Consider the following 21796-nt stretch of genomic DNA (forward strand, 5'->3'; position numbering starts at 1 on the left):
CAAGGGTTGATGGGAGAAGACACAGAGAGAGAGAGAGAGAGAGAGAGGGAGAAAGTGAATTCAGTGGGTGGTGCGTGTGTGGGTACAAGATGGCGTGGGGAAATAGGCCCTGACACTGCGTGTGAGAGAGAGTACATGGAGAGGGAGGGGGAATAGCTTCACAGGAAGCATCATGCAAATTAAGGCATTGTTCTACATCGCTGCTCCTACCCAAAAGAGAGAGAGAGAGAGAAGCTGCCATTGATTTCAATTTATTTTGTTGTCAACTACCTGGAAAACGCCAGCGGCACGGAACGATTGATTCCCGAACATTGGCAAAAAGAAAGGAAGAGAGGAAAGAGGGGCATTATCTTCCATAACAAAAGGTTTTACATCCATGCAGCCGAATAAATTAAACCAATTAAGAGTGCGCCTCAGATCTCCCCCCACGCGCGTGGGGGAAGGGGAAACGAGAGGAGGAGACCGAGCGGGGGGGGGGGGGGGCGGAGTTGGGGAAGGGGGGTCGGAGACGCCTGAATCCGCAACGTGGCAAAGGGCTTCGAGGCAAAAGCCACGCCTCCTCCCCCTGGGCAGGCGCGGGGGAGCGGGGGGGGGGGGAGGGCCGACGAGGCGCTGGTCCCACGGCCCTCTCGGCACGCGCTCAGCCGGCAGCGGCACAGGAAACCAGGTGGCGGGTGGAGGAAGAGGCGCCTTCCGACACACGCCTTCTCCTGCTTCCGAGGAGGAGGAGGAGGAGCGCGTCGCCAGGCCCTCGTTGGACCCCGGCAGCTCTCGTGCCGCTGGTTGCCATGGCAACAGGTGTCCTATAAATAGCCCGTCTGGTGCTTGGTCACTTCCCAAGGAGCGGAGAGGGGAGAGGGCTGGCCGCTGGGCGACTCCAGCGCGGAGCCTGGGGAAGGGCCGGCAGCCACACAGGGGAGAAGAGGGAGGAGGAGGAGGAGGAGGAAGGAAACAGCCTCCATCTGGCGCCCTCAAGGCTCAGTGCCCCTGAAGAAAGAGCCGGGGGGGGGGGAGCAGTTTCTCCCAAAACTCTACCCCCACTTCCCGCAAGCCGAGATGATCCCTCCCTTGCCTCAAGCCAGTCTTCCTGAGGGCCAAGGAGGTGGAGTTGGCATTTGGCCCCGGATGGAGACCCTTCCTTGCCCACGTGGCATTCCTCCCCGGAGAGAGGTGTGCCCTCAAAGGGGAGGGGGGGGGGGCGCCTGACCCAACACCCCCTCCCAAGGAAGTGGGGTTCGAGACCTCAGGCCGGCGGCAACAAGGGGTTGTCGCGTAGCATCCGCCTGGACAGCCGGTACCCTGCTCGTGATGGCTGGGCATGGTGGCACCCAGCACCAGCCCAGAAGCGGCCCAAGGGAAGGATGCGCCCCCACCCAGCCGCAATCGTATCCAGCAGGACGGAGGTGCAGACAGGGCCCACAGGGACCTTCTCCAGGAATAATCACAGGCCTGAGAAGGCAACGCGGTCAGGAGACTGCAGGGCCATTGCAATGGCAGCTATGCCTGCACGTGCCCCGTCACTCCCGGAGCAAAGAGGCAATGGTTCAGGAGCACCGGGCGTGGCTCCCTTGTCGGGGGCAGGCCCAATCCCACCCAAGCGCCTCCCTTGCGCCTGGCCGATGCAAGGAGCGCTGCAGCGGGGCTGCGGGAGCCCTGCCACGGAGGCATTCCCCGTACGCGGTGGTAAAACCAGGGGAGCGGAAGAGAGGATAGAGCAGAGCAGATCAGCCTTCCCCAACCTGGAGTCCTCCAGTTGTGTGCTGGACCTGCAGCTGGACAGCCACCTGTCAGGGATGATTTAGGGTGGATTCCTGCATTGAGCAGGGGGTTGGACTCGATGGCCTTGTAGGCCCCTTCCAACTCTGCTATTCTATGATTCTGTGATTCTAACTCCCCCCCATTCCCAGCTAGCCCCTGGGGAAGGCTAGAATAGGTCAACCTTGATGGTTTTGGGGGGTGTTTTTCCCAGCAGATAAGGCAGCAGATAATGACATTCATTGATTCACTGGACCAGGCCGGCCTGCTCCTGCCTCTTCAGACCGGCCAACCTCAGACCTTAGTGAGGGAAGCAAAAGGGCGCCGAGTTGCCCACCGTAAAGGCTCCTGGCCAGCAAGACGTCTCACCCCAAGCCAAGGGCGATCTCACGGTGGCCGAAGACTCTCCTACTCCATAGCCAGGTGCTCTGGACTCAAATGCAGCCCAAGCGAACTGAGAGTGGGTCAGGATCCTAGCAGGTCCCAACTGCTTCTGAATGCAGCCAGCACCGAGGATTCGCCGTGGGCAGGCATTTCCATGTCTGAACGCAAGCGCCCCGCATTTAAAAAACCGAGACAAGGGCGTAGGGCCGGCCCTCTCTTCCCCAGGTCCCGATCCACCGGGGGAGGTGGTGAGGGGCGGGTGGAGTAAGGGGCAACGCTCAATGCCCGCAGCCCAGCCCATCTGAGAGCCCTGTGCTGACCTGCTGCTCTTCAAGCTGCCGTCTTCGGAGACCGTCTTGGAAGAGGCTTTGTTCTTGGACAGCCACGACTTCACGCCGTCCACTCGGTCTTCCAGCTCCGAATCGGCGTCTGAATCACCCTCGCTGCAACGGGGGGGGGGGGGGGGGGAGGAAAACAACAGAAGTTTCAGGACAGTCCTCCAGGGGAGCCCTGGCAAGAGTCGAACCCCACATGCACAAGTGCTCAGGAGGTCCAGCCAAGAGAGGGTTAATCGGCACTCAAAAAGGTTAATCAGCTCCTTATCCCACCGCTGCCACCTAATGGAGTAGCCAACCCCAACCTGGCGCCTCTCTCTTACGGGAGAGATAGTGTTGGACTATCTCTCCCGTAATCCCCCAGCCAGCTGGGAGAGGTAGTCCATCACACCGGGAGGGCGCCAGGTTGGGGAAGGCTAGAATAGAGAGACTTGGATTTATACCTTTATAAATCTCCTTGGCCAAGTCTCTCTCTCAGCCTGGAGAAGAAACAGCACGGCTGCAGAGCGAGAGTCAGAAAGAGGGTTTGCCGTCCACCGCGAGTACCCCCACCCCCCGCCACGTCTTTTGTTCCACCCGCTGCTTCCAGTCAAGGAAGTTTTTGAAACAATTCAGAAGCAAAAAACCCTACGAAACCACCTTCAACGGAGGGACGCGCAGGAGGGCCGTGCGGACATGCCATCCCCGCGACTCTCAGAAAAGTGGCGCAGCTGAGGCCCCCGCCCCCCCCCGGGGCCCACTTCCCACTCACCGACAACCATTTCAGGGTTTCGCCCCATTTCTCCCCCGTTCGGAAAGATCAAAATGTCCCTCCGAAGGCTCAGCTATTAAGTAAGGGCTTAAAGCTGCCCTCAACTGGTGTTTGGGACCACGCCCCTCTTGATTTGGCTCTGCCTACCAGGGGGAGGCAGACCCCCCCAAGGCCTTCTCTGGAACGGATGGAAGATTGACACCCCTGGGTAAGTTACGCTGGCTGGCCGGGTCTCCCCAGGTTTGCGGGCAGGAGTTCCCCCCAGCCAGGGAAGCCTTGCTTTAGAACAATGAGGACTGGAACCTCATTTCGCTTTAGCTCCCTGGTAGAGCCCCTGCTTGGCATGCAGAGGCTCCAGGTTCGAACCTCGGCATCTCCAGGTAGGGGAAGAAATAAAAACAGAAAACCCTGCTTGAAACGCTGGAGAGCGGCTGAGAGATGGACCCAGGTCTGTCTCCGTACACAGCGGCTCCCTCCACGCTCCTAAAGCAAACCACTGGCACGTCTTCAGCACACGTTCCCCAAGTCCACGAGGGCCGTGCCGGAAAGCCTGCTTCCTTTTGCCACTGGCGGGAGGGAGCGCCAGGGCAGGTGAAGGGGCCCCGCCTCTGCCTTCTCTGCCACCCTCTCTCTGCCGCTCTCCCCAGGCCCCTCGGGCCCTTCCTCCAGCACAGCGAGAGACAGACCCCTGCCCCTCCTCCGCAGCTGGAGCCAGCTTCGCCGCCAGGCGCCCTCTGAGAAGCCTCCTCCGAGCGTCTCCAGCCATCAGCCTCAACCTATTTCCGCACGCCATCCCTCATCACCGCCACGTCGTTCTCAATTCTCACAATATGTTCCTGTCCTGGAGGATCTGCTTGGAGCGGCCGTGTCTCCGAGACCACAGCGGTGCCCAGGCAGACAGCACAAAAAGAAAAGGGGGAGGAAAACACACCCTCGGCCACCTCAGGCCACCCCAGTGATAACAGCACTATTCCCCTCCCAAACACTCCCCCCCCCCCACAAAACCCCTTGTTTGTCTCACTGTGACCTGTAATCACAAATGAATTCTAAGGGTAAATTTACATATTTTTTTATGCCAGTCAGGCCTTTCCTTCTGCCTCCTCCCCCACTCCCTGCAAAAAGCCCCCACATTTCCAGGGATTGCAGATTTTGAGAATTCTCTGTTTGCGCTCCCAAGACACACACACACACACACACACACACACACACACCCGCCCCTACTCTGGAGGTCCAGAGATCTTCAATGGAAAGATCTCAACACCGATCACAAGCTCCCACTTCTGCGGAAGGGAAAAGGACGCCAGCCGGCTTATTAAGCTGGTATAAATAGCCCAGATGCAGGCTTGTATGGGAGAAGGAGGAGAGGTGGGTGGGAAATAGGGACGCTGGGGAAGGAACGGAGAGAAAACCCTTTTTTAAAAGCGGCGCGGTGTGAAAAAGAAAATGGAATAAAAGAGAGAGAGAGAGACCTCAAGAGGAGGGAGGCCCAGAGAGGCAGAACGGCAAGAGACTGACCACCCCATTAAACTCCCCCATCAGGGAGGGGCTGGTTGTGCCCTCTGGAAATTAAAAACTAAGCTGCTCTTTCTGGTGCCAAATTGTGGTGCCTGGATCACAAAGAAAGAAAGGAAGAAAGGAAGAAAGGAAGACGACACCGGCAAGAGGCACCCTCCTTCCCCCACTATGTCAGGCGCAAATTATTTTATTTTCTCTCTCTCAGCTTGGACGGAAGAGGAAACTCTCCCTTCCAAAAAAATTACGACCCCTGAAGAGACAATAAACACTAGAATGGGTTCCCCAACCTGGCAACGTCCAGATGTGCTGGGCTGCAACTACCAGTTCTGGGAGCTGCAGTCTGACACATCTGGAGGTTGAAGAAAGCAGGTGATGGAAGCAGCAGGCAAGAAGGGGGGTTCGCGGAGATGCTGGGCACAGGGACGGGGGGGGGGGGCTTTCATTTTACGGCCCTCATCCGCCGAGTGTCAAATTAAGGCGACGGCAGGCGAGAGCGATGCTCCTGTCCCTGGGTAAACTGGAGTTTAGCGGGCTGTACGGCAGCGAGGATTTACGGCCCCGAACCTCCCTCTGCAACGCGGGGCACGCGGCAGCCTGATTTATATGCACACGGAGAGGCGGCCCCCGTCCGGCTTAAAGCCGGTAGATTTATAAGTGGCGTTCATAACTGTATTGATTGCCCTGAGGATGAGAGTGCCGTTACGCATGGCGGGTGGGGAGAGGGACAGGGGGACACACACACACACACACACAAACAGAAGCTATTCCTACACGCTTAAAGCCGTCGCCGTATAAATCTCTCCTCTAATACGGAGCTGTTTACCGCTTGCATTAGGATTACGGCAATAATCGCCGAATCTATCGGTAAATTGGGAGCGTTATTTCTCTTCTCACCTTGCTGGGCTCAATAACTTTCTGCCCGGCATCCCGTGGCGCTGAGTGCAATCGCTGTTGTGGACCCCCAGGAAGCTTTGCAGGAAGGGCTCGCCTGCCCCGTAACAGATACCTAACGCCATCTTAAACGGACGCTCTCCCTCCGCCTCCCCCGTGGGTTTATTCTACATTCTGGGGGTGCGCACACACAGACAAACCCCCTCTTCTGAACCTGAATCTCCTTCATTAAATTCAAAGCAACAAACTCCCCTTGATCAACCGAACGTCACGCACCCTGGGAATGAACGCTGGGAGGCAGTCTGTTAAAAAAAAAATGCCGTGGAAAAGGGGGGGAAAAAGGGAAAAAAAAGCCGAGGAGACCCGTAAACAAACTCTGGGGGCAGCTGAGATTTTAAATTGTCGGAATTAAACCTCACGTCAAAGGCAATTTATGTCTGGGCTCGCGTGCCATTAGTTAACTGGGATCCAAATCACCGGGGAACGAGTAAACGCAGACTGAACTGTGGGGGACATTAATTGTGTGTGACAACAAGGCTCCCGCGGCCCTCGATCACTGCTACACGCGATTACATTTATCATTAGCCGGTATAGATCCTGCCATGGCCCAGCCGGGCCCATCTCGGCTCTGCCAGGAAGAGCCTTCACGAACCAAACCGTCACATCTAGCGGCTCCAGACCTGGTGTTTGGGGGAGCAGCCATGGGACGCAGAGAATGGGGGCACAGCTCAGGAGGGGATGTAGAAGGTCCTGGGTTTGATTCCCGGCGTCTCCAGGCAGGGTGGGGAAAGACTGCTCCTGCCTGAAACCCTGCTGCTAGTCAGTGTTGACAATACTGGGTTAGTAGGACCAAGGGTCTAGCTTAATAGAACGGAGCTGCCTTATAGTCTTAGGCAAAGGGATTTTCCCCCACCCCAGGCTGTCAGATTTGGGGGTTGTTATTCCAGTTCTTGGCAAGTGGGCTGCTCAAAAGCCGCACAGAAATATTTTCAGTGCTCCTTTGGGTTCTCCCCCACCCAGGCACCCACAAGAGCGCCCAGCGCTGGGCTGTGAAGCGATCATTTAAAAAGAAGTCCAGACCGCATACAGGGCCTGTTCAGATGCCACGCTAAGCCATGGTTAGGCCCACTAACCTTTCTGCAGCAAATAGTTAGCGTGTTTAAACCATGGTTACGTAGCCACCATGGTTCCCACGGCATGCCCAGTCATGGTTCACATAAGACACGCTAAGCCAGAATGTTTAGCTCAAAACGCTTAACCACTGTGGGTCAGCGTGTTGTCTGACCGTGCGTCAAATAATTCATGGGGCTCTATGCGTTGTTCTAGATTTATCTGAGGGTTGTTCAACCCTCAAGTAACCCACAACACCCAGGTTCACACAACATGACAAGTCACGGCGTGCCTCCTACTCTGGCTTGCGTATTTAAAATGGCAGCCAGCCCTGCGGATTAATTAAGTCACGGTGGGCTATCCTGCCATGTGAACTGGCCCACGCCTGCCGCCCATTTAGCACAGGTCTTGCCACAAAAGCGGTGTTTCCCTGACCCCAAAGCCCATGTTGCTGCCCCCAGGGCCGTTTCATACATGACATAGCTGCAAACTATGCCAGGAACCTCGACAGAGGGCCGAAGTCACCGGCCGCCCTGAGATCCTTGTGATACAGGGTGGGACACAAATGTTTAAATAAATAAATAAATATTTAAATTTACAGACTGCCCTTCATCCGCAGGATCCCAAGGCGGCGCAGCGCACACAACACCAAAACCAGGCAAACAATACTGGGCCGCCTTGAGTCCCAGTATTGGGGAAAAGGCATCATCATCATCATCATCATCATCATCATCATCATGAGAGAACAACAGCTCTTCAATCAGCAAACCAAGCAATGATCCATTCCATTTAGATTTAAAAAGATCTGTGTTCTAAAATAATCCATGTTAAAACGCCGAGGCAAAAAAGAAATGTTTTAACTTGGTGCCAATCGGATCTGCTTTGGAAGGATGTTCTAGACTCGGGGGGCCACCACAGAGAAGGCCCTCACCTGTGTGGGCTGCAAAAGGGTTAGCGGCCTAACCCTGGCTGAGCGTGTTGTTTGAACAGGCCCCTTATATCTCTCTATCTCCCACTGCTGGTATTGGGAGAAAGGGCCTCCTCTGAAGACCCGAATGCACGGGCTGGCTAGGGTACACTCAAAACACCGTATGCGTAAAGCGTGAAGCCTAAGCCTCTCTTTCCTGGGTGCTACGTTCCACTAAGCAGGAGCCATTTCGGCCCCTTGCCATGACCCTCCTGGCATGGTTGCCGCTTTGGGAAGTAATTTCCCCTCCCATCGTAGGAACAACAACAGAACCCCACAACCACCCCACTGAGATGCCCCCAGGAAAGCAATGGCCTGGGGTTGGCCGGGTATCTGCCCCGAGGGCAGGCTGCAGGACACTGGGGAGGGGGGGCTACTTGGCTAGGAAAGACAAGGCTATTTCCAAACCCAAGCAAACCCCTTTATCCTCCTCCCCCCAACAAACATCAGGATCCAAGCCAGGCTCAACACAGATTCCCCGCACACACGCCCCCCACCCTGTCGTTATCGGATTACGCCAGAACACACACACACACACACACACACACACACACAGATGCTGGTTAGCTCTGTAAGGTCAATGCACATGCATGAACGGGCATGCAGCTAGATGGGGCACTGTGGGCCCCAGCCCCCCTGCACGACATGCTGGAGGTTAGGCGTAACAGAGTGTTACTGGAAACCGGGGAGAGAAACTCATCCTCACAGCTTATTCCTTCGCTTCTGGTACTTTGTCACCATGTCCTGCAAACTGGGGAGAAGGGGAAAGGGGATGGAAAACACAGGCGCAGGGTGAAACACAAGGAAAGGGCCGGCTTTTGGGGGGGTGAAATAAGTCCCAATGAAGATGAGGAGGAAGGAAAAAGTCAGCGGGACCCAAAAGAGGACGGGGGGGAGGGAAAGAGCGGGCCGGCCCACACGACACGAGGGCAGGTAATAAGCCACGGCAGCTTGTGAACTATCCTGTGCCCGCTGGCCGCTTGCGGACCTGAGTCCCAGAATCACCCTCGCTGAGCACAGCTTCTCTTGTTGTCTGAACCCGGCGAGGGCGGCTTGTGGGGGCAGTTAATGAACCACCCAGAACCCATAAACCGCCCCAACAAGCCGCCCTTGCCGGATCCGGATGACGGGGCGGCTCGTTGGGATGGTCAAATAAGCCACCATGGACCACGGTGATCCTGCAAACCACATTGCTGTGATGGGGAAACTCTCGATAACAGTCTTTCCTGACCCAATGGACAGGCTGGCTGGGGATGCTGGGAGTTGTAGTCAAACTCATCAGGAGGAGTGCCCGGTTGGGGAAAGCGGCCCAACAGTCAAGTTTGGGGGGGGGGGGGTTGTAAAGGCAAGACGGGGAGGGGGCTGAAGGCAGAGAGGGAGGGAGAAGAGGGGAGTCAGGAGGAAGAGACTTTGGCTCCTAGCTCCAGAAGCTAGCTGGGAGGAGGACCATGGAGGTGTGGTGGCCACCAGCCCCGGTGGCTTTAAAAGGGGGTGGCCGTTAGCCAATGGGTCCTCTCTGCTCAGAAGCAGACCGCCTTCTGCTGAAGGTTGTCCTGCACCTGCCTGGGAGGTTTCCAGAGGCCTCCGGCTGGCCGCTGCCGACGGCACATTGGACTAGCTGGGCCTTGGAGCCGGCCCAGCCAGACTCTGTCCTTGGGCAAGGCGAGGAAGGAGCCGGGGGTGGCTCGTGGGAGAACGACTTTGGCCGGGACCGGCTGCTCCCTTCCCCCGCTTTCGCCTCACCTGTTGATGAGGTCCTCGTTATCGTCGCTCTCCATCTCGTCCTCGATGGCAGCCTGCAGGTCCCCGATCCGCTTGAAGGCCAGCTTCAGATCCGACTGCAAGCTCTGGTTGGCAGCTTCTAAGCTCTCCAGGTCCATCTCCTGGGAAGGGGAGGAAGAAAGGAGCACCGCTTGGGCAACAGGGACTTGTTACCTTCGCAACTGGCCCTGTTCTCTGTGAGGAACGGCTGGGGAAGAGCTGACTTGCAGGTTCGAGGAAAAAAACGTAACAGGCAGGGATTGGGGAGCAGGGGGAAGAATAGGGTGAGAACACACTGCATTTAAGGGTCCAGGGAGGATCAGAAGAGTATTGCTTGGTGGGCCTAGAGAAGAAACTCAACTGAGAAGTGATTGGATAGATGGATGGTGGAGGGTTATTTATGATAAACCCGGGCTGTCCCTCTGTTCCGGCGGCGGCCACCGCCTCCCCCACTTCCCTCCTTACCAGCTCGTGCTTCTTCCGGCTGGCCTCGGCCTCCTTCTTGGCCAGCTCGGCCGTCTCCTCTTTCGTGTCGCGCAACTGGCGCTGCAGCCGCTTGTTCTGCTCCTTCTCCCGATTCTCGGCCGCCGTGCGCTGGTCGCGCTCTTCCATCAGCTTCTCCATGTTCTCCTTCAAGCGGGTGGCCAAACTCTGCGGAAGGGGGAGGGGAAGAGGGGAGGGAGGGAGGAGAGACGGAGGCGGCAGGTTGGAAGATGCCCCATGCTTGGTCCCTCCGGACGCTTTCCGCCCAGGGCAGGAATCCCATTTCAGAGAAGCTCTGGGGGGCCGCACTCCCAGGGTGGGCGAAATGTACCCCCCCACACACCCATTTCAGCTTCAAGCTCTTCCTTCCGGTAACTCAGCCTTCAGAGGGACATTTCACAGTTTGTCTGGGAAACCACCAGACAAGGCCACGCCAGGCACAGGAACGAATGGGCTCAAGACCCCTCGGTTCATCTAGCCCAGTGCCGCTGACACTGACTGGCAGCAGTGGCTCTACAGGGTTTCAGGCAGGATTGGACTTGGGGGCCCTTTGCAGGCAAAGCGGGGGGGGGGGGTGGTTCTTCTGCTGAGCGACGGCCTTTCTCCTAACCATAAAGTAAAACCCTAGTCCTTGTGGCTCTGAATAAATACCGATTTAAATTGGGACCATATCCAGAGCCAGACCCTCGGGACCATCTAGCCCAGCGTCGTCGACACTGACTGGCAGCAGTCGTGGCTCTCTGTGGTCTCTGGCAGTCTTCCTTCCTAGCTCTCCACGGAGAGCCCGGGGATCGAAGCCGGGACACTGCGCGAGCAAAGCCAGGCCCCTTCCTTCGTCCTCTCTTCCCGTGGGGAGGGAGCAAAGCACAGTCGTAGAAGACCTCCTTTGCGTTCAACGCCAGCGGGCACCTCCACATGAGAGCCGGCACAAACTCCTCTCCGCCTGAAACCCCGGAGAGCTTTTGCTGGCTGAGGGCTGCTGGGAGTTGCAATCCAACACATCTGGATGGCTGCCAGCTTGAGGAAGGCTGGGGTAGACTAGAGAGGGGCTGCTTGTGACTCTCCAGGCGTTTGAGACAACAACTCCCATCAGCCAGCTGTGAGGGGTCACGGGCATTGTAGGCCAAAGCAACTGGAGGGCCACAACCCGCACACCGCTGGTTGTGAGAGGGACCGAGGGGCCGAGTCAGTCAAAGGGGTCTCCCCAGCGAAGGGATCAGGGCCCCGATCCTACAGGGATGCGCCCTGAACTAAGCCGAAGAAGGCAGGTGGAGTAAAACGTGAACGCCGGCAGGAATCCGCAGACTCTGCTGCAGCGCCTGCTCTGGGGTGGGGTGGGGTGGGGTGGGGAAACCCCTCCCTGTTGGGAAAGCCTTCCCTGGAATCCCCCGCAGCATCAGGGCTGTCCTGGAGGCTGCTGGGCTGAGAGCTGGCGCTGAAACGCGGCCCTCGGCTCTCCTGGGGTGGGGCACAGCGGGCGCCTGACCTCAGCGCCCTCGACTGGGGGGGGCTACAGTATGGGCCCTTCCCCACCCCCACAGCTGCGGCAGGTGAAGGGCACCTGAGGAAGGGCTGGAGGGCCATCAATATTCATCTGCTGCTCATCATGGCGGCAGACAGCCGGCAATTACGGAGGCCGGAGCTCAGAACGAGCGCTGCCCAATCGCTCCCCACCGAGCGCTAATGGAACAAACGAACCCAGCACTATGAATTTACATGAGGGGGGGTGAAGGAGGGGAGGCAGACTGGTTTCGGGGGGAGGGAGGACGGGAGGGAGGGAGGGAGCGGCTGCGGAGTTGCGCTTTTGAGAGAGGAACTTTTCTCCCCAGGCGTGGGCAGAATATTCAAGGGGGGGGCCTTTGGTGAATTGGAAAAATAGATTTAACTTTGTGTGAAGTAATTACAGCATGTAATGTAGGGAGAAAAATAGATTCCATCCCCTTCGCGGCAGCTGAGCGCCGTCTCCTGCATATTTATGGGGCTGGTGGGGTGAGGGGTTTGGGGGGGTTGAGGGGGGGTAGAAAGCGAATAATGGTACAGAAATATTAAGAGGGAGCTCTAAAGCGCCTCCGCTCCCTCGGCGGGAGAAGGCACGGCGGCGGTAGAATGCAAAGCAGGGGATTTAGCAGGTGTGGCGGAGAAACCACGGCCTCCCCAAGGTGGCCGCTGTGGGTCCAGGAACGTGTGGGGCTGGAGCAGGAGGGTTTCCTGGCCAAGTCGGACCAGGGCCATGGGGCAGAGGAAAGCAGGAGGGCTGGTGCTTTCATCCATCGTTCCACACCTCTCTGTCTTTGGCCTGTCACAGCCCACGAATGCTGTGTGCATTTCCACCATTTTGGCCCCTCTCGCCCTCTGCCCCCTGTGTGTGGTTTCCCCCCTAGATGTAAACAGAGGAGGGGGAGAACACCTGTTTTCCGTGGGGGGCAGCACTCCCTCAGGGGTCCTCTCTGGACCACACCAGCCCCTGCCCGGGCCCGTTTGCTTCCCTCATCTAGCAAGTGTCGACATTCTGAAATGGCCTCCTGAAGCTCTGGCATTAGAATGTTTGCGCACATTCCGTGACATCACAGCAACCAAGCCAATAGGGCTTGGGATGGGCCCGCACAGGGGATGGGTAACCTAAAAACTGGGCACTGCCAAGGCCGAGGTGCCAGCCTGCCACGGGGAAAATTCACACACATCCCAGCAGCCTTGGAGAATTCTATACCAGTGTCAAGTCAGGACGGGGCCCGGCACAAAGCGTCCGCAGGCCCGGCTCATGGCCGCTGGTGCCTTTCCCCAGAGCAGTCCTCTTAGAGCTCCCCTGGAATCTCCCTGATGCTGTTTCATTTTAATTCTCTGCCATGAGGACACGAAAGGCTTCCCCCTCTCTCAAAGGAGAAGCCGAGGAGTTGAGAATGCCACACTCTTGTTCCTGGTTTCTGACGCCAAAAGGGGAATGGCTCCCACCCAGCCTCCCTCGGCCGAGAACAAAAGCGAGGGAGCAAGGACACAGTGGGAAAAGGCCACGGAGCTGGCTAACCCTAACTCTAGATTCTGGCTCGCAGTGCCCCAAGGAGTTGTTTCAGGTTCAGTTTTTGGAAGGCTAAGGCCTTTGCAGCAGTGGCAAGCAAACCCTGCTCCCGAGGAGACGTCTTCAACCTCACCCCAACCGCCCCCCCCCCCCCGAGGCAGCTCCCACTTCCTCACCTCAAGGCGCTTGACTTGCGTCCTCTCGAACTCCAGCCGCGTCTCCAGCTCGCGGATCTTGGCCTCCTGCCTGCTGACCAGAGACTTATCCACCATGGATTGCTCGAGGAATTCCAGCTGGCTCTGCAGGCCTTGCAGCTGCAAAGAGCACGGGGTGGGTGGGTGGAGAACGGGAGGAAGGAAGGAGGAAGTCACTTGTGGCAAGGGATCATGGGAAGGGGGCAGGCAAGCACAGGTCTCGTGCGGGCTGGAGAGCAGCTGGGGAGCTGCTAATCCCCCCGCCCCACACGTGGCAAGTACCTTCTCCTGGAGCTCCTGCTTCTCCTTATTGCCGTCTTCCAGCTGCGACTGCAGGTCGTTGATCTGGGCCAGGTCCCGGGAGGCCTGGAGAGGGCACAGGGTTCCGGGTTAGCCAGGGTTCAGAAACCAGGACAGGGGCTGGCCACAAGCCGGAGCCGAGAGGTGGCGGAGACGGCCAGCTCCCCGATTCCCTGCGGGGCGCCATCCCAGTGGCATGTGGTGCTCTACGGCCGTGTCCACGAGGCAGAGTGCCGGACGTCTGAAGGAGGCGTTGCCTCCTTCCTAGGCCTGCCGCACCTAACAGGCTGTTGACGCCGGGACAAAGACGCCTGGGCCATACCCCTTTCAAGTGTTGGCGGGGTGGTGCGTTTGCTGAATGCTTCCCACCCCCATTGTGGTGATCGGGGCAGGGGGGGTCGCGGCGTGTGAAGGAGAGGGCCCAGCTAAACCGCTTCATGTCGACCGACTGGTTTTCTAGAGGGGTGAGTTTTCTTTTTACACAGCACGGAGGAGCCGTGAGGCAGACACCCCCCTGCCAGTTGAAAGGGGGTACAGTCCAGGAACGGTCTTGCCTCTTCTTCATCGCTGCTCTTTGTACGAGAACAAGAGGCCTTTGCCATTCTAGCTGCCTAATCACACAGAGGAGCGATTCCAGTACAAACGAACTATCGAGGAGGGAAGGTAGCGGCAGCTGATGGGACCAGCGGGAGGGATGCTATTTATTTATTAAAACGTTTATATCGCAAGGATCTCAGCGCAAGGAGGCTGGGGCAAGGGAGGCAGGGCTCACCTGAGCGACCGCGGCCTTGTGCTTCTTCATGAGCTCGTTCATGTCTTCTTGGTCCTCCTCCAGCCGGCTCTGCACCTCATTTTTCTCCCGCTGCAAACGGCTCAGCTGTTCCTCCAGCTGCGGAGGGGCGAGAGGAGAAGGTGAGACGTCTAATGCAGAGGTGACAAACCTCTCTCAGCCCAAGGGCCGAAGAAAGCTCTCGGGGGCCGCATTCCGGCGGTGGGCGGAGTCAAAACAGCAAAAAGCAAGCAAACCACCCCAGCAGCCTATATCAGCTTAATGCTTTTACTGCTAGTTACCCAGTCTTATTCATTATTTATTTAAACATTTATATCCCGCCCTATATCACAAGGATCCCAGGGCGGCATACAGATAAAATCACACATATCAAATAGAACAATAAATATACAGTTCTAAAACAAATTAAACCATTAATATGTTAAAACCAATATGAAATTTTAAAACAGTCAAATCCAATTAAAACAAGACAGTGTGCAGGCTGGTGGATCAAAGGCTCTGTTAAAAAGCCATGTCTTAACCTGGCACCGAAATGCAGCCAGTGCCGGCGCCAGTCGGGCCTCCAGGGGGAGGGCATTCCACAGCCGGGGTGCCACCACAGAGAAGGCCCTCTCCCATGTCCCAGCATAGTATATATCTCACGTTGGTGGGGCACGGAGAAGGGATCCTCCAACAGGTCTCAGGTCTCGGGCAGGCAGGTATAGGGAGAGAGGCGCTCCCTCAAGTATCAAGGTCCCAAGCCGTCTTACTTGAGGGATTTCAAAGTTTCCGAATGGGAGGAAACTGCACAACAAAAGGGCCTGTGCAAGAAGCCTGGAGGACCCTCTTCAGGTCTGAGACCTCGAAGAAACGCGGCCACTTGGTGCAAACAAGGCACAGTGATGCGTCCCGCTGATCTGACGCAACGTAACGCAGCTCTTTATGCTTCTTACATGTTCTAGACTAGTGACCTTCAACTGGTGGGTCATGACCCACTTTGTAGCCCCACTTGGAACACACAGAGAACATATAGAACTGAGTTATGTTGCATCAGATCAGTGGGACGCATCGCTGTGCGCTGTTTGCACCAAAACAAGGAACAGGCAGGAAAAATAAAGGGTGCTGATGGGTTGCGGCAAAGCTGTTGCCACCACGTAGGTCATGGAGAAAATGGTGGAAGTGGGCCCCACGTTGCAGGCCGGGAGCCTGAGGCGGGTCTCAGGTCTGGAGCAGTTGAGGACCGTTGTTCTAGACCGCGGCCCTCTATCGAGTGGTGTAGCAGAGGCAGGGCTCCCAGGGCCAAGGCTTGCTTTTGTCAGCAGGGGCCCTGAGATCATCTGCCGCCCCCATCAGACGCCTCTGCCCTCTCCAAGCTGCGTGTCTGGGGGTGGATTTCCCCTGCAATGATATACCGTTGAGAACTATCTCTGTTGTAATGCAAAGTATTTTGGCTCCGCTTGGTCTTGAATGAGCAATTAAGACCCATTAGCTTGACCAAAGACTGCTCCTGGTAGAGAGGGCTGCCTTTGTTGATACAGATCCACACAGCTGCCTGCCTTTTGGGGGGGGGGGGTGTCTCCTGGGGGTGGTGTGACTATACGGACTGTCATGATGAGTGCCTGGACTACACCACTGCCTGTATCTTCAAGCAAGTGGCACCCAAAGGCAGAGCTGCAAAGCTAAGCCAGGCATTTCTGTCCCTGTGTGACGTTTCAAGCCCGTCTGGGCTGGCAGACAAGGACAGGTGCACCCCGTCTCCACCCTCACTTGCGTGGGAAGTGGGGAATGCCGCTCGTGCCAAGACTTGCCTGCAGCTCTCCAGACTAGGTGGCAAGGCCAGATGCCACTTTTCGAGTGCAACGGGGCTGGTTTGGAAGAGCCCCTGCTCTGCTCAATCCAAAAGTTGTTGTTTTTCCCCTCCTCACCGGGACCAACTTCTGGCCTGCACATTTGTTGCAAAAGGTGGCTGTGCCTGGCACCAACTGGCTAGAGTCCATGACGTCTCCAAGAAATTTTGTGTACACACACACACGCAACCCTCCGAAAAGTTTTGGCATTTATAAGCTGCTGTGAACACCTTAGTTGGGAGAACGAGGCGGTAGACAGAAGATTTTACAAACAACAGCACTGACATCAGAACAGCGTTGAGGTGTCAGACCTCATGGAAGGACACATGACATGGCCCCTTCTTTCTCCCAGCCCCTTCTATCACGGGGGAGCAGGAAGAAGTGGGTGCTTACCCCTCCCTTGGCTTTGGAAAGGTCATCGATCTGCAGATGTAGGTCCTCAATTTCCACCTCCATGGACTTGCGAGCTTTGACGGCGGCCGCACACGTGAACTCCGATTCTTCCAGCTGCAGCGGGAGGCCCCCAAACCCCAGGGGGAAGCAACAATTAGGACGACATCCAGAGTGGCTTGGGTCCTCCTAACCCTATGGGCCAGTGGCCACAAAATCCTCACCAACCCCTGCTATCTGCTTTGAGTGCCCAGTTTCTGCCTCTTATTCACTATTTTATTTCAATATTTCTAAGCCGCTTTCCAGGGCAAGAGCCCTCTGGACCGCAAAATTCCGTAGAACAAGAAACGATGCAATCATAAAACAGCAGAGATTAATAAAAAGTAACGAACACCAGGAATAGATCACCTGGCCCTGGGCAGTACTGAAATACCACTACAATACCACTGAAGCTACAAACCCAGGAAATGATCATCGGGAACGGAAAGTGGAGACAAGGGCGTATTCGGGGCCTGAAAGCCTTGAATGAGGGGGGCCTGATGGATGCCTGATGGCAGCCCATTCCAGAGGTGTGGGGCCACTGCAGGAAAGGCCCTTAATGGCCCTTGCTGGTGGGCAAATGAAAAGGGTCTCTTTCTCGGTGTTTTAAACGGGCCGGAAGGCTGATATAAGCAAAGGCTGATATAGTCAAGTAATTTTGGGCCCCAAACCATTCAAAGCTTCAAAGGTTGAAACCAGCGCTTAGATTTAGGCTCAGTTCAGACAACACGTCGGTCAATGCAGTGTGAAAACGCCACTCAACGGTTGAGTTCCTAGGGGCTGCCCCCCCACACACACACACAACGTGTTCTAACTCCGCCGTTGCGTGACTGCGGGCTCTTGTGGAGTTGAGTAAAATCCATTGTGGTGTTTGATTGACAGTTCCTCCGCCCTCTCTCCTACCCCGGTCCTCCCGATGGTATCCCATCAGTCACTGCTGCAAAAAACAATCCCGGCGGCTCTCCTAGAGCGGCACTCGCTCGTTTTGCCGCTCTTGCCAGGGAACTCTAGCTGGTGGGAAAAGTCAACGCAATGGAGAACTCCATGGAGCCCGCCACACAACGGTTGTGCAAGAACTCTCCTCTGCACAGCGTGGATATTCTGCATGCAGTGTTTTCCCAAAAGAACCTCCACCAATGCGCAGTTTTCCCACCGGACAAGACGTTTCTCAACAGTGCTGCAGAAACTCCACTGTGGAGTTCTCAAACCACCGTTGAGAAAAGGCCTTGTCCGAACCGAGCCTCAGGCCTGGAAACGCCGCCACGGCACTATAGGCGTTATACGACCCGACCGCCTCGCCTCTTCAGCAGGCTGCAATAAGGACCCTAAAACAGCCTTTTCCAGCCTGGCCCTTTGCTGGCAAAGTCGTCCAACACCTCTGGAGGGACCCGGGTCAGGCCAGGCGGCTCTGAAAGCAAAGGCCTTTGCCACACGGCAACGCAGGCCGACAATATTTATTTATTTATTTATTTATTTATTTATTACATTTTTATACCGCCCAATAGCCGAAGCTCTCTGGGCGGTTCACAATAGCCACGGGTGGCCTTTTGCTGGCCAAGCCTGCTTGGCGAGGATTAAAAACTCTGCAGGCCAAATAAGCCAATGCCCTCCCTCCCTCCCCCAGCCGCAGCTTTCAGAGGAAGATCCCCCTCAGACCAAGGCACCTGATTCTTCAGCTGGGCAATCTCCCGCTTGCTGGGGGCGTTGATCTTCAGGTGGTCCAGCATGACTTGCGCGTCGGCCAGGAGGGCTTTCGTGCGCTTCAGGTCCTTCCGCAGCCGTTTCTCCGTCTCAAAGTCCCGCTGGTTGACCTGGGGAGTGGCGGGGGGGGGGGGGGAGAGGAGAGGGGAGACCAAAAAGGTGAGAGAGACGCCAGGAGATCTGGAGCGACCCACGGGCCTTCTTTAGATGGCCCGATGGCCTCAAGAGGATTCGCTAGGCTGCCTACTGTCAGGGAAGCAGGCCGGTAATTTTAGGCTCTGGACTTTGTGGTCTTTGGGGCAGCGGAGGCTGGCGGCTCTGAGGCCAGTGGGGCTGCAAATCCACTCCAGGTTTCAGTCGTAACCAGTCAGGACTCTAAAGGAGAGTTCCGCACCTTGGAGAGCTCCTTTAGAGTTCTGACTGAAACTCGGAGCGGATTCTCCGCCCCACAGACCTCGGAGCCCCCAGCCTCCGCTGCACATGTATGACCTCCGTGGCGAAGCGCATGCTCACGTTCCTCCCACCACCCTCCCACGCTTCGCCGAGGGCTTCCACATTCCTGACGCGTCAGAACAACAGTAACGACGACGCCGTTTGCCAAAAGGGGGAAAAGCCGGAACAACATCCGTCGGAGCGAGTGCCGTTCCGCATTTTTATCTCCCCGACATCACAGCCCCGGCAGGACTGCAGGGATCAAACGGCGCCCTGTTGCCCTCCCCCAAGCCCTGCGGCTCTCTGGGTGGGCAGCTGCCCTCCTGCCCCCGCCCCCAGCTGCCCTCCTGCCCCCGCCCCCAGGCTGCAAGGCCATGGGCCGGGCCCCCAGCTGCCCTCCTGCCCCCGCCCCCAGGCTGCAAGGCCATGGGCCAGGCCCCCAGCTGCCCTCCTGCCCCCGCCCCCAGGCTGCAAGGCCATGGGCCGGGCCCCCAGCTGCCCTCCTGTCCCCGCCCCCAGGCTGCAAGGCCATGGGCCGGGCCCCCAGCTGCCCTCCTGCCCCCGCCCCCAGGCTGCAACGCCATGGGCCGGGCCCCCAGCTGCCCTCCTGCCCCCGCCCCCAGGCTGCAAGGCCATGGGCCGGGCCCCCAGCTGCCTGCCTGCCTGCCGCCCGCCACGCAGCTCTACCTGGTCGCTGACAGCCGCCAGTTTCCCCTCCAGGTCCCGCTTCTCACGCAGCACCTTCTGCTTCTCCTCGTACTCCTCCTCCAGCTGCATCTCCAGCTGCTTCAGCTGTCGTGCACACACAGAGCAAGCAGAGGGTTTCGGACCGGGACGTGCCTGGCGACGGTGCCCAGTTCGTGGAGGGCGCCTCCCCCCTCCGTCCGGGTTGACCCATCCCTCCTGGCCAGCGTTGACAAGCACCTGCCAGGGCCCAGTAGACCCTGCTCTGCCTGCGCATTCGACCCTCTTGATGAGCCGTGATGAGAACTTGGCCTCTAGCCAGCCACGAGATTTGGGGCCGGGAAAAGGGACCAGGTGGAGGAGCAGTGGTAAAAGTGCAAAGCGGGGAGGGGGCTACAGAGGTCATCTCGCCCGTGGGCTGGGGAAACCTGGACCCAACACCGCTGGACCCATCGGGAAAAAAAGCTTCAGCGCCTCAGTCCGTCTCGCCACCCTGCTGTCAGGGCTAGAGAGAGATTCGCCTGCCTGTCCAGCCGGCTTTCATACACGGAAGGGGAGCAGCGGGGCACGCACACACCCTCGTACTCCTTGCAAAGAGACCTGGCTGTCCCTTGCTCAGAGGCAGTGCGCGTTGCCTCTGATCCAGCCAGGCCCTGCGCCAAGGAAGCGGTGGACGGACAGAGCAGAGCTGGAGGCCCCCGTGATGAGCCTGGGACCCGAAGCGTCTCAGGTGCCGGTCACGGTGCAACAGGGCCCCCGCAGAGGAGGAGGCGGGCGGGTGGAAGAGCTGGCCCTCGCCACGGCTTCCCAGCAGACGGGGCCGTGACTAAGAGCTGCCTGCATCAGGCTCTCGAAACAGCCGCCCAGGAAAACGTTTATTGAGATAATTGCAGGTTTGCGCCAAGCAGGGCTGAGCCGCTCGGTCAATGGGTCCATCAGGCGGAGAAAGAGTAGCCGGCCACGCTGGCCAGATCTGGACTGGAGAGCCCCACCAGGAGGCCCCAACCAGGCAAAGAAACCTCTCAGTCTAACAGTGCAGAGAGACCTGGGCTCTTCCCAGCCATCATCAGCACTTCGTTTCTAATCAAAGACAGAAAGAAAGAGAGAGAGAGAGAGACAGAGAGACAGACAGAGAGAGAGGAAGGAACCCCTCCTCCCAAAATCATCCCAGAAGCGCCGAGGAAGGCTGGAGAACAGAGGAGCCCTGATGCTGGATCCGACCGAGGGTCCGTCTAGCCCAGCACTCTGTTCCCACAGCAGCCAACCAGCATTCAACCAGGGACCCACGAAGCAGGGCACGGTGCAACAGCACCCTCCTGCCCATGTCCCCCAGCAACTGGTGCACACAGGCTTACTGGCTCAGATACTGGAGGTAGCACGCAACCATCAGGGCTAGTAGCTGTTGATCGCCTTCTCCTCCAGGAATTGATCCAACCCCTGGAGCTTTTCAGGGGCGAAAGAAATGCACTCTGCATATGGTCCAGGGCACTCTCTTTCCTATCAGGACTTTGCATGTTCCAAAATGGCATTGTGGCAGGTTCTAGGCCTGGCCTGGATTCAGATTTGGGCCCACCCAATTGAGCAGGCTCCGGTCACTTCACCAGGAGTTCCAGTCCCACAGCGTGGAACCAACGTCCCACCAACGTTCCTTGAGTTCGAAAACCCTATTTTTTACTTTTTTACTAATGCACATTCCCTGTTCGGGCTCAAAGGGCTCTTGAAAAGAGAAAAGGGCTTTTACAAGCAAAAGAACCTCTTAAAATTAGTTTTCAAATGAACTGAATGAACGGTGTGGCTGAATAATAAAGGCATTATACTCAGGCTGTCAACTGATCAGAGAACTTTTGAGTTGGTTAATCATATGCACTTCAACCGATTAATTAATCTATTAAAATTAAATAAATTTGCCTTTCAGAGTTACTGAAGGAAGTACGAGATATCTTACAGTTCAACAAACAGAAGCCACCGTTGTTCGGGGGGGGGGGGGGGAGGGGAATGACCACTTTCCTTCTTTTTCACCTTCCCAATGACAGTAACACACCGGAAGCAAAATTTAGCCTCCAAATCGAAACCAGTAGACCCTGAGTTCACTTAAAATTGCCCCCAAACAAGTTATCAAGTATTATTTATTTAACAATGCTTCTGTCCCACCTTCAGCCCCCAAAAGGAACCCCAAGGCGGTGGAGGCCGCGACGCTGGCTGGGAGACGCTGAAAAGTGTGTAAACGCTTCCAGCCCTCTCTTGCCCTACATTTTCTGCAGCCGGGAATTTTAAGACCCCCAGGAAGGCCCCGAGGCAGCCCGTTCCTCCTGCAACCTGTTCCCTTGGCCAGCTCATTAGAGGTTGCCTCAAGGTCTCCAGCCAGGCTGGGGTTTTATCTCGTTCCGAGAACTTTTCCACCTCACCAAGAGCTTAATGTTACTCGCTATCAACTTGTTCACAGACTGCAAAATTTCACGCTTCTAAGAAATAATT

At 57.0% G+C, this 21796-nt stretch overlaps 1 protein-coding gene across 6 annotated transcripts in view; it reads right to left on the minus strand.

The window, feature by feature from the left end:
• MYO18A (myosin XVIIIA) overlaps positions 1–21796 on the minus strand; it is a 124872-nt gene that overhangs the window by 9904 nt on the left and 93172 nt on the right. For 4 of the 6 annotated variants that reach the window (XM_063146400.1, XM_063146397.1, XM_063146399.1 and 1 more), the window contains 10 exons: positions 19325–19429; positions 18169–18315; positions 16469–16582; positions 14232–14348; positions 13442–13525; positions 13142–13279; positions 9935–10120; positions 9452–9591; positions 8415–8459; positions 2460–2582 (listed from right to left, as the gene is read on the minus strand). In XM_063146400.1, the coding sequence (XP_063002470.1) occupies positions 2460–2582; positions 8415–8459; positions 9452–9591; positions 9935–10120; positions 13142–13279; positions 13442–13525; positions 14232–14348; positions 16469–16582; positions 18169–18315; positions 19325–19429 (1199 nt within the window). The remainder of the gene's footprint in view (positions 1–2459; positions 2583–8414; positions 8460–9451; positions 9592–9934; positions 10121–13141; positions 13280–13441; positions 13526–14231; positions 14349–16468; positions 16583–18168; positions 18316–19324; positions 19430–21796) is intronic. The other 2 variants (XM_063146401.1, XM_063146398.1) reach the window with 1 other exon arrangement.

Source organism: Elgaria multicarinata, chromosome 22 (assembly GCF_023053635.1).
Source record: "Elgaria multicarinata webbii isolate HBS135686 ecotype San Diego chromosome 22, rElgMul1.1.pri, whole genome shotgun sequence".
NCBI classification, from domain to species: domain Eukaryota; kingdom Metazoa; phylum Chordata; class Lepidosauria; order Squamata; family Anguidae; genus Elgaria; species Elgaria multicarinata.